The sequence below is a fragment of the Eulemur rufifrons genome, chromosome 9 (genome assembly GCF_041146395.1).
Source record: "Eulemur rufifrons isolate Redbay chromosome 9, OSU_ERuf_1, whole genome shotgun sequence".
Lineage (NCBI taxonomy): Eukaryota > Metazoa > Chordata > Mammalia > Primates > Lemuridae > Eulemur > Eulemur rufifrons.
The window spans coordinates 25871459-25884243 of NC_090991.1; the positions used below are offsets into that span (position 1 = coordinate 25871459).

The 12785-nt window shown below is 37.1% G+C and overlaps 1 protein-coding gene across 9 annotated transcripts in view; it reads right to left on the reverse strand.

Annotated features, from left to right (window-relative positions):
• Positions 1-12785, reverse strand: part of RPS6KB1 (ribosomal protein S6 kinase B1) — a 38015-nt gene that overhangs the window by 4306 nt on the left and 20924 nt on the right. For 4 of the 9 annotated variants that reach the window (XM_069482335.1, XM_069482330.1, XM_069482329.1 and 1 more), the window contains 9 exons: positions 11350-11407; positions 9796-9896; positions 7592-7682; positions 7319-7409; positions 6273-6380; positions 5912-5974; positions 5653-5730; positions 4135-4242; positions 692-804 (listed from right to left, as the gene is read on the reverse strand). In XM_069482335.1, the coding sequence (XP_069338436.1) occupies positions 692-804; positions 4135-4242; positions 5653-5730; positions 5912-5974; positions 6273-6380; positions 7319-7409; positions 7592-7682; positions 9796-9896; positions 11350-11407 (811 nt within the window). Of the gene's footprint in view, positions 1-691; positions 805-4134; positions 4243-5652; positions 5731-5911; positions 5975-6272; positions 6381-7318; positions 7410-7591; positions 7683-9795; positions 9897-10608; positions 10708-11077; positions 11096-11349; positions 11408-12785 lie in introns of those variants that run through there. The other 5 variants (XM_069482332.1, XM_069482328.1, XM_069482331.1 and 2 more) reach the window with 4 other exon arrangements.

The following is a 12785-nucleotide window of genomic DNA, read 5'->3' on the forward strand; positions in this document are numbered from 1 at the left end:
CAGCTTTCCATTGCATTTAAAATAAAACACTTTTCCAAATCTATGCCATTCTCACTCACTACAGACATCCCTTTCCTTTCCAAGAAAAGGCCAAGTTTTTTCCTCCCTCAGGGCTTTTGCACTTGCTGTTCTTCTGCCTGCAACACTCTCACACCTCCTATTTTTGTATGGTTGGCCCTTTCTCTTCATTACTAGAAGTTACTTCACCAGGGAGGCCTTTCTGTGACCAGCATGAGTAGAAGCAGCCTTGTTTTTCTCTGCTCTCTACTGCCACATTTGGCACTACTTGTAATTATATAGTTTTTCTATTTCCTTCTTTGTTTATTGTGACTCTCTCCCACTAAATTGTAAGCTTCATCATGACAGGGACAATTCCTATATTATACATATGTATATACACACACATAACATTATGTAGCACAGCCCTTAGTGCACAATAAATGTTGAGTGAATGGATAAAGAGGACATTTGCCAGTGCAGCAGCTTACTCTCAGGAAGGAAGGTAAACCATACAGCATATTGTAGATTAGTCACAGGCTAGACCTCTGCAATGTAAGTAGATGTAGATGCTGTGCTTATGTCAACCAACAAGTATGTAACAGATCTTTCATTGATGTAACCTGGCATAAATTTCTTAAGCAATGCTCTTCTAAGTTAAAAAGAAAAGACAGAATAACAGAGTCTAAAATACCTGACAGGTGTTCGTGGGCTGCCAATAAATCTTCGAGGTGATCGGATTTTTGGTTCAAAGGAAAACTTCTCTTTCACACTTTCAAGTACAGATGGAGCCACATATGTAAAACCCTGAAAGACAATTAACAGTAGACTACAGAATGGCATTTTGTCATATACATCAAGAAAATGGGGTTGTTCAGTCTCTGACATACCAATAAAATGAATGATGCATACCTAAAATCACCAATGTGTATATTCTCCCATCTCCTCAATCTCATTTTCACAACTGTTAACTTCTTTCCAGCCATTTCTTGAGAAAAAGCCCTCAAGAAAGCAAAACTCTATTGAGCCCCATATGCCAGCAAACAAAATTCCACCCTCTGATAGGAGTAGAAACAAAGGAAAAATGTAGCCTCCACATTAAGACGTTGAATACAAAGCGAAATGCAAAGAAACTCTAGTGTTCCCAGCCACATACATATAAGTAAGATTATCACCTCCAAAACAGTTTCTTGTAATTAGGCCAAAGTAAAAATAGAATTTTCTGACTTGACATGTGTGATCTTTTCAGTTTTTATACCAATCATTAGACAGAATTTGAACTGACTGGCCGGGCGCGGTGGCTCACGCCTGTAATCCTAGCACTCTGGGAAGCCGAGGCGGGAGGATCGCTCGAGGTCAGGAGTTCGAGACCAGCCTGAGCAAGAGTGAGACCCCATCTCTACTAAAAAATAGAAAGAAATTAGCTAGACAACTAAAAATATATACAGAAAAAAATCAGCCAGACAACTAAAAATATATATAGAAAAAATTAGCCGGGCATGGTGGCGCATGCCTATAGTCCCAGCTACTTGGGAGGCTGAGGCAGAAGGACTGCCTGAGCCCAGGAGTTTGAGGTTGCTGTGAGCTAGGCTGATGCCACGGCACTGTAGCTCGGGCAACAGAGCCAGACTCTGTCTCAAAAAAAAAGAATTTGAACTGATTGACTGATTAATTAGAGATGGGGTCTCACTATGTTGCCCAGGCTGGAGTGCAGTGGCTATTCACAGGTGTAATCAATGGTGCACTACTGTCTTGAACTCCTAGGCTCAGGCAATGCTCCCACCTCAGCCTCCCAAGCAGCCAGGACTACAGCTATGTGCATCTGTACCCGGCTAGAATTTAGCATTTTCTTGAAGAATAAGTGTCAACATTATGAAAACCCTCGATTATAATAGGCAAAAATACAGTTTTGTTTAGCGTTAGTTCTCTCTTGGACCTTGCTATTAGGCTAAAAACTATAATTTCTCTTGCTGTCTACGTCTATTCTTTTAACAATCAGTCCTGTACCTATATTCCTTTCTACTTATTATAATCTATGAGTGAACACTATGCATTACAGTAAATAAGCTGAATAAGGCTCTGGGCGAAGTCCCAAAGAATGAGGTGCAATTCTGCAGTACCTATGCTTTGTGACCATTATATGTGGACTTCAGGCCACATGTTCTAGTGGTCTAAAGCTGTTAAATACCAGGAGGACAAGGGTGCCCCTTAATCATCTTTGAATTTCCTTTAATTCTGTGATAGGGTCTTACAATAGGAATTGAAATATGTGTTAACTGAAGTTACTAGAACCATAATCTCCAGATAAGTGGTATGTTCCTATTTTTAATTAATTTTTAAAGAGATCCACTTTATATACAGAGTTCTGGTTACAACCTAACAATTTAAGTGATTATTAAAAGCTCAATAATACTTGGGCAAGGAAAGCTTGACTATATAACTTTTGCTACCACAAAATTTCTTTGTAGCTAGTTAAGATGTTTCCAAACTATTTTTATGGGGGAAAAATTATCAAACCAGTTGAAACTCTACAATGTCCAGTTGAAGAAAAGGTCTCTATGTTAAATCAAAGGTATAAATTCAACATTGGTAGTACATAGGAGAAAAAAAGAAAGCAATGCCAGAATTAAACCAATTTACGCCCACTTCCCTAACTGAATATGAGTGATTTTACTAAGGGGACTCCAGTGACTTTGCATCATGCACATATCACACAGGAATTTAACATGCACTCACTCATCTTTTATCTCTTAAAAATACTATAAGATATTTTGCATATATGCTCTATTCTTCTATATTACTAATTTATAGAATTATTATTACTATTCAATGTTGTTTACTCAAAACCATACTGTACTATGGTAACTTAAGAGTAATTTTGACTAGACACAATTTTTGCATTCTATGCTAACTTTAGAACTCACTTCCCACCCCATAAGATACAACACTACTGTGAGCAACGTGGGAGGGGGGGAAGCTTGAGAATTAAGTTAGTTAATGATAAAAAACAGTGAACTGAGAAAAAAAGAGGAAAAAAACACACCCAAATGATTACTTTCCTCAAAGTCTATTCTTCCTAGAGGTAGTCCAAAAAGAAATGACAAAGGATACAAGGATAATGATAAATGGCAAAGGGAACAAAAGATACAAAATGAGATAAATGTTCATGGAACACATAAGTATGGTAATAAAATAAACATAAACCCATATAATATTTAGGCAAAATAGTATGCATTGATGGTCATCTAATGGCCATAACTTCTGTTGGTCAGTATCTAAAAGCTTTTGCCTTACTATTTGATGAGACAAGCTATAAATCTATATATACTTCTACAATGAGAATTAATAAACTATCACATATGAACCAATATATTTTGGTGTCAAATGTTCACAATTAATGTTAAAAATCCCCTACTGACTTATGTTAAGAGTACCAAAAATCGATAGCTGTTTCAAGAATAAAACACATGTAGTTAGTGAGTTCTTTTTCTCCCACTGCTATGGCTGTGGGGTTTTTGGCTGAGATGCTAAGCCAAGTATTTTACATCTGTGGCCCATCCAAAAAAGGAATCACACACTCCAAAGAATTCCCTCTAATTGCTAAAATAAAATGATGGATTATGAAAGTTAATTTTGTAGGTATCAGTAAGTTATAAGGGGTTGGCTTGAAAAAAAAGTTAGCTAGGTTATCAACATGAACTGCAAAGCAAGCAAACTGAATTTTCTTTTTTCTTTTTTTTTTTTTTGTTGAGACAGAGTCTCACTTTGTTGCCCAGGCTAGAGTGAGTGCCGTGGCGTCAGCTTAGCTCACAGCAACCTCAAACTCCTGGGCTTAAGCGATCCTACTGCCTCAGCCTCCCGAGTAGCTGGGACTACAGGCATGCGCCACTATGCCCGGCTAATTTTTTCTATACAGATTTTTAGGTGTCCATATAATGTCTTTCTATTTTTAGTAGAGACGGGGTCTCGCTCAGGCTGGTCTCGAACTCCTGACCTTGAGCAATCCACCCGCCTCGGCCTCCCAGAGTGCTAGGATTACAGGCGTGAGCCACCGCGCCCGGCCCAAACTGAATTTTCTTTGAAGGGCCCATCCTCATATTAAATTTCCCATAGCTACATGGAAATTCTTTCACTTACCAGAAAGACCTGGTTGGCACTTTCACTGAGGGTTGAGTCATCTGGGCTGTCAACAGGTGTCTGACGTGTAAACTTGGAATCAAACTGACTCACATCCTCTTCAGATTGCTTTATAAAAACAAAATGATTAGAAAATGATGAATAGTCTATATGATACATATCAATCAAATGCATTGTAAGCTCTAGATAGAGCTCCTTTTGCAGGGGTTGACTGTAATAAAATATCAGAATAGTCTTAGCAGGCACAGACTGAAGAAAACAATGTAGGTGAAAAGTATTAAGAGTCAAATCTTTTACATTCAAATAGATTTTAGTATAGTTATAATTCCTATTAAAAATCTGGATATTAATTTTCCCCTCTCAAAAAGCTTCAGTGTGCCTAGTCCACTGGCTAAATCCTTGTTTAGAGATAATTTGCACTGTTGGCTGCTGCAAGTTTGTAATAAACCTGAAAGACTATGGAATCAGACTTAAAGCACAAATCATAGTTGTAAGATGCTACAGTTAATATTTCTCCCCATAGCTTATTTCATTCCTTTAGATTTCTAAAGAAGCAAAAATATTCTACTCTTACATGAGTTATATTTTCTTGTGAAAGAATAGTTCTCGCTTAAGTTCTAACCACCAGATTTACTTCTTTAATTCCTTCTCTCTTTCTCAATATATCTAGTTAGACTCTTGAGCCAAATATAGGAAATGAACACCAATTTGGAAAATCTGACTTAATACTAAAAGATGACCACACTGAGCTTATTTACAAAATATACTTCTGAATAAAAAGTTGAAGACACAGTAACAACGATCAACCCAGTAACACTGTGTACCCTTAGAGCCCTCATTTTGATCTCTAAATTCTATTTCCCACTAGAAGGAACCAGCATTTCTTGAAAAAATGGCGGATTCCAGGTGTGGGGTAGGAAACATACAAGATAAGCACAGAACATCAGTTTCCTTGTTTTCCTCTCTGGTACAACATGAGACTATGTGGTCATGTCAAAAGGACTCAGAAACCAACATGAAGATGCATCCAGTGTCCAAAGATCAAAAAATTGAGCATCAGTAAAAATAACTGCAATGGATTGAAATACAAATATGTTAAAATGTATGAGTTTATAAGGATACCAAAAAAAAAAAAAAAAAAAAAAAACCCATAAAATTCATTGGTCAATTTTGGAAGATGCTAGGGAACTAATTCATTATTTTGAAAACTGGGAAAGAATCAAATATTTATCCTTCCTTTCCTATATGAATTGTACCTTGCGTAACTAAACAATCGATGAAAGAGTTTCTCTTTTTAGAAGAATTCCAGCTAATAAAGAAAGAAAGAACAACAGTTAGAATAAGACCATTTCACAAACCCCTAAGGAAATAAAACTAGGCCAGAGTTTCTCAGCCTCAGCGCTACTGACATTTTGGGCCTGATAATACTGTTGTAGGGGCTGTCCTGTGATGGCTCCCACCCACAAGATACCAGTAGCATCCCCTCCCCTCAAATTATATGTTTTCATGTATACATACCAACAGAGGTTTAAAAGGGGGCTCTACCTTCCGAGCCAGAAGTTCTTCCCAGTTAATGTGTCTAAAGAATGGATGAGCCTAGGAACCAAAAAAAAAAAAAAAAGAAAGAAAACAAGAGGGGAATAGACTTTACTGGGTTCCCTTTTTGAAGGTACAGGTCACAAAATAAGGTAAACTTATAAGTAACTACATACAACTCTCACAAATAAATAAAATTAGCATTGTCTTCCCCCCAAACTCCTAACATGCCGATCCCTACTTGAACTTCTCCAGCGTCCCCAGGACCAGCTCCAAGACGAGAAGCAGCATTTCTTTTCAGCAGCTTTAAGGAAGGAAAAAAAACACTGATGAAGAACCCTACTTAATTTTTTTTTTCCTTTTTAGAATTTGCTTGTCTACTTTGCCTTGAGAAAATATAATTTATTAATTACTACTTAAATATTGTTTGAGGAAAAAAAGAAAAAATCTTTAAACAAATCTGTACTTTTCCTTCAAAAACTGCAGGCCTTTTTGGTTCAATATCTATGCATGATTCTTTATTCAAAATATTCATTAAATTCTGTCTAGTTAAATCCTAGTCATTGAGGCTTATGGTGTGAATGCCCATTTAAGAACCCTACCTTTTTAAGCAGATCTCTTGCTTCTTGTGTGAGGTAGGGAGGCAAATTGAGTTTACATTTGAGGATTTTGTCAATCGTTTTCTTTCTATTCTCCCCAGTGAAAGGGGGCTAAGAGTAGAAGAGAGTGAAAAAAGTTAGCATGTAAAAAAAAAATTTTAAATAACAATATTACCCATTTCCTAAATTAGTGAGTTATGCATGGAGATCAGAAATGTATGCAGCAGCTCACAGCTCACTTGAGGCCAGGAGTTTGAGACCAGCCTGAGCAACACAGCGAGACCTCATCTCTACAAAAAAATAGAAAACTTAGCCAGGCTTGGTGGCATACACCTGTAGTCCCAGCTACTCAGGAGGCTGAGGCAAGAGGAGGATCACTTGAGCCCAGGAATTTGAGGTTGCAGTGAGGTATGATGACGCCACTGCATACTTGCCCAGGCAACAGGGTGAGACCCTGTCTCAAACAAAGAAATGTATGCTGTGAAGTAGTCTAACTGCTAAAGATCTGCAGTGTTTTTAAAAACTTTTTTAATTTCAATTTACTTTTTAGAGACAGGGTCTCAGTATGTTGCCCAGGCTGGCCTTGAACTCCTGGGCTCAACCAGTTCTCTGCCTCTGCCCCCAAGTAGCTTGGACTACAGACATGTACCACTGCACCCAGCAGAACTGTAGTTTTTAAGCAACAGGACAGAGGAAGTAGCAATGTCCTAGAAGGAAGCCTGAGTTTCCACCATTAATTTGTGGTGAGATAAGTGAAATGTGATTTTATGATTTTATTTCTCCATTTATAAAATAAGGGCATCATATATTCAACATCTATTTCACAGGCCTGTCATGACATAGATCTTAAATGAAAATGTTTTTAAAAGTATGGGATCCCATACAATCAAGGCATTAATAGTGTTAAACTGCTGACAACCAATCTCTGGGCTTTGAAAATAACTCCATTGGTAACATCTTCAAAAAGCACAGGAAAGGTCTCTTGCTATAGTGATTACATAACTACTAAGCACAGACCATAATACATGCAGCTTTTAATGTGCACCTACTGCTCCAGTCAGCATGTCATACATTAATGCTCCCAAACTCCACCAATCCACAGCACGATTGTGGCCACTTCTCATCAAGATTTCAGGGGCCCTATAACGAGAAAAACAATATGCCTAAAAATTATTCACTCATTTGCATAATATCTGAATCCAAATTTTAAAAACACCACATATTGCCAATGATGCTACAGAAAACAGATACTATTCCTCAAACCAGGTAAAAGTTAGCTATTACCCCCAAAACAGTTATATATCTTTTAACATGCAGCTCACATGTATTCTATTGTTCCACAAAATGTGTGTGTGACTGTTCCATCATGAATAGATTCTTTGCATAGTCCAAAGTCTGTTAGTTTCACATGACCTACAATGAAAGATAACAGCATGATTATTCTGAGAACATGCAGAGTTTGAAAATATCATAAAAAACAATAATCTATCCTTCCATTTAACTTTTCCTGCATTAAACTTTTCTTAAAGATGTCATGAACTAATGAGATGCCATCCATAAAATGTGATTCTAACTGTTTAAGGCCATGGCAGAGTCGACTTTTGCCAATGATATAATTTATCTAGTAAACAGAAAACAAAGATAGAGCAAAAAGTGAAGCAGCTTGTCTCAGACTCTAGCTTTAGCTATACATAGAATCCTCTATCATCCTGAAAAAGAAAAATCCTGGGAAAATTTCTTTATGGAGTCTGGTTTAAGTACATAGACCCTAATAAATATATTCTGTACCTTTTTTTTTTTTCCACACCTATTCTGTACCTTTTAAACAAAGGTGTGACACAGTATTTCAAATATCAATATATAGCTTTTTATCACAGTGAACTGTAACTTGAGAGTTCTTAAAATGGTCTCAGAAAATCACTATAACAAGTTAGCTTATTCTGCCCAATACTGTCAGTTAGGAGAAAGAGATAAAATTGCTACATGGCATGGGCCAATCATCTCCAATCCGGAAAATAAAAAACTCAGCACCTTACACAAAGATCATTTCAGTTCAAGTTTAGTTTTCCTGAACTGTCATTAGATAACCAATGGTTCGACAACCCCAGGGGCCCTAGTATTTCAGGTTTATTTCAGATAAAGAAAAGGTGGCCGGGTGCAGTGGCTCACACCTGTAATCCTAGCACTCTGGGAGGCTGAGGCGGCAGGATCGCTCGAGGTCAGGAGTTTGAGACCAGCCTGAGCAAGAGCAAGACCCAGTCTCTACTAAAAATAGAAAGAAATTGGCCAACTAAAAATATATATAGAAAAAATTAGCTGGGCATGGTGGTTCATGCCTGTAGTCCCAGCTACTCGGGAGGCTGAGGCAGAAGGATTGCTTAAGCCCCGGAATTTGAGTTGCTGTGAGCTAGGCTGATGCCACGGCACTCTAGCCTGGGCAACAGAGTGAGACTCTGTCTCAAAAAAAAAAAAAAAAAAGAAAAGAAAAGACAAGACAAGACAAGACAATGGCCTATCGATTCCAATGTAAATATATACTATACTCTGATACACAGGAAGAAACATGGCCTTTATTTTCACAGAACACCTGACACACCCCAGCTTATAGGTCAAAGAAGAAGCTAACTATTCCATCACTCCCCTATTCTATACTGTGCCTTAGAATTCAGAATCCAGGTTTTGGGGGGTAGGAGGGAGGCACAGACACTGATTCCCATGATGTGCTTGGTTATGTATGTAATTTCTCCTTTAATAATAAAGGAAAGAAGAAAAGCACAATTTGGAACATTAGCCTCAGTTGTCCATATACCATTTTCCATCCAAGAGTATGCACAGTCAACTACCTTATGGATCATTCTGTGGATATCTAAGGATCAACAGCTGCTACCAGCCACCTAGATACACTGGGTTGGCTAGTTGCACCTTTGGGGTATGAGTTAACTGCCAACTCTACCCAGCCCAGATTACTCTGGCATAAACTGGGCTGTCTGTAGCTGCATGCAGTTATAGTCAAGGCTTCTCTGCTGTAACTATAGCTATATAGAACATCAGTCTCTCTGATGTTTATGTTTGTTGTCTCAAACAGCAAGAATAAACTGATGCCTACTAAACATTTTATTTCCAAGGTTAATCAAATAATTGGGTTTAATTCTAATCCTTTCCTTTTTCCAGCATTAGTAAAACCTTTTTTTTACACAACACTAAGTTGGTACAAAACTTACCAAACAAAAATTAATGTTTTGACTGGCTTTTGGCTCATAACATTTTATGTAAAGAAAAGCTAAAAAGAGTAAAGATTAAACCAAAAAATGCAGTTGTATAGCTATTATCCTCAATACTCCCTAATCTCATCAGCCTTAAGTGCCTAAATACTTAAACATTAGCAAGTACTATGATGCCATAAATTCTAACAGAAGAAATGTATAAAATAGAGAGATGAATATGGGGCTTTGAAAATGGCCATGACCTATGTGGGAGGATTTTAAGGTGATTATTTACTACAGAATTGTTTACGGTTTATCTCCACCTTGGTGATTAAGCATGATATTCTCCGGCTTCAGGTCTCTGTAGATGATCCCCTTTTGATGTAAATGCCCCAAAGCCATGGAGATTTCTGCCAAGTAAAAGCTGGAAACAAAAGTGATTTAATAAAATTAAAAAGTAATCTACCCAAAGCAGTTTATGTATGGAGCAAAATTCCTTCAAAGAAACAGACATGCACCAAAGACCAAATTAGTGGGGTAGGAGAGTGGATGGGGAAAAGAGATGGCATAGGATGCTGCCAAAGGCATGGGGACATTTATGATTCATTTGTTTTAGTGAAACTACAAAATGTTTTATTTTGCCATTAGAACATACTCCTAAAATTGCAAAGATGTCCAGAATATGCTCAACTGTCACTGGTCATGATTTGTTCTGCCTGTGTAGGAATTAGGCCAATAATCATTCAGAGCAAAGCAAATTTCTCCCACCCAGCCCAAATTTAAAATCTCATAAGAAATAGGAACTTTGTTATTATCAGAGATCAAGTCTTGATTTCAAAAGATACCTTATAGCCTGACCCTCAGAAACCCATTCATCCCTTAATACAGCTACATATTTATAGACAGCTTATGCCCACAGTATCGGCCCTCCCTCTTGCCAGCCAGCCCACAACTATAAACTGTGTGACACTCAAATTTATCTACCTCAAAAGAATAAAGGGCTGAATCAACCCTGTCTGGATTCGAAAAGCACAAGGCACTGCAATACTGGCTGCATAACAATGTTGCAATCCTGCAGATTACTCCAGGATGGAGAGGGTGTGTCCTAGAGGACTGAGGCAGTTTCACAGCCAGCACGACCACAAACAGCCTCCAACACGGCTCAGAGAGCCTCCTCCAAAAAAGGGCACTTCATCCCTAAGGCTCTTAAATGCAGCTTCTGTGTTAGAAAAGGCCTGAAATTAAACAATGGAATGCAGTTTGGTAATTAAGGTAAAAAAAACATTTAAGTGTTGTTTTCTATTCAATTAATGTGTAGTATAAACTGATTTATTTTTACCCAATACTGTCACTTCACGAAAGGATGTGTATATTTTTAATTTGAAGCAGATGTTATCTTTAGAAATAGGAGGATAGATCCCATCGTGGCTACATAGTAAAGGTATGTGCAGGCTAACCACCTCCCTAAGACTGCACCTTGGGAACTGGAAAGTCTTAAAAAAAAAAAAAAAAAAAGAGGAGATGATTCCTAACGTTTTCCATTGTTCCACACATAAAGTTTCACTGGAAAACCACACTCACCCACAGCCAAGACAGGCAGCTTACCAATTCAAGGAAAGAAAGCTGCAATGAGAATGGTTCTGTTAGGAACAACTGGTGAGAAGAGCAGTCCACCCAAGGCCTGAGGGAAAAGGAATGATGTGACCTCCAATAGCTGTCCAGTCCCAAAGCTGCTTCTCCCCACTGAAGTCCTGAGTGACTAACTGGCTCCAGATCAATTTATTGAATCATTTGGCTGACCACAGTGGGAATGGGGATTTGCTTTTAATTATATGAATCATTACCTGAATCTATACAACCACAAAGATTTCACTTACCAGGCTGTGTCTTCCATAAATATTCCCTCTCTTTCTAACTGCATAAATAGTTCTCCTCCTGTAAATAAAAAGAAAAGACATTAGAAATAAAACAATTTTTATTTCAAACCCACTTTTAATGAGAGAGTTTGTGCTTCCCTTCTAACCGTAATTAAAAAACATCTGTCTCTTAAAAATAAAAAACAGATCCTAAAAATTATAGGTTTTAAAACTAGTCCTTAGGATTTTGTTTTTAGCAGCATTCTTATTCCTCTGTGAAATATATACATTTAAAAATTAGAACTGGCCTGGAATTCTAGGCTTTACATCTACAAACTTCAAAATATTTGTAGATTCCAGACTTCAGGTTAAAAAAAAAATCTTAATTAAAGTTTTCTTAACATTTTACCAATAAGTAGAAAAATGTTAGTATACAATTAAACCACCCTCACTAGTTTTAGTGATGCTCATATTTCATATTTCTGAATGAACCTGGCAGTGGCCTTATAAAAAATATGGCACAATTTGAGTATAAAAACAAACAATGATAATAAAGGGTTATATCCCACTGAATAATCTTAGAATTCATAAGTCCACGATGATGTAAATAAATAGATAAAATTAATTTTTAAAATGGGGAGAAAGGAAAGCTCTTTATTATAGTAGAATGCCAAGTAACAAATGAAGGAGGCATGATGGAATAAGAAAAATCACTTGGCAAACATCACAGTTAACTGTTGCAGGCAAGAATCAATGGATGCCAAAACTAAATGTGAAAGCTTGATGAAAGATGAGATATTTAAATAATCTCAAAGTATCTCTTCAAAAGATACTTATTAATTACAAAGAGGAAACTTCACCAGGGAAAAAACCAGCAGACACTGCCTTATACATGTGACCAAAGTTAACATCACTAGTAACAGGACAAAGATATCATGTACCTTTTGATCTGATGCACTGAGAAGGACACAATGTCACTTTGATGGTCCTGCCAAAAATGCATAACCCGAATCTAATCCTAAGGAAACATCAGCTAACTTCAAATCGATGCATTATACAAAATAACTTGCCTGTAATCTTCAAAAATGTCAACATCATGAGAGACAAAGAAAGATTTAGGAACTGTTCCAGATTCAAGGAAATTGAAGAAAGATATTACTGTACCAATGTCAATTTCCTATTTTTGATAACTTTAGTAGAGTTAAAGACACTGTCCTTGATTTTAGAAAATATACATTGGCGTTTTAGTGGTAAATGGAAATTATGTCTGCAATACTCTTACACAGTTCAAAAAAAATTACATATGCATGTGTATATATGTATATATACATATACAGATAGAAGGATAAAACAAAACAAATGTGGTGAAATGGTAACATTTGGGTAATCCAGGTGAGGGGTACATGAGAATTCTTTGTACTATTCTTAAAATTTTGCATAAGTCTGAAATTATGTCA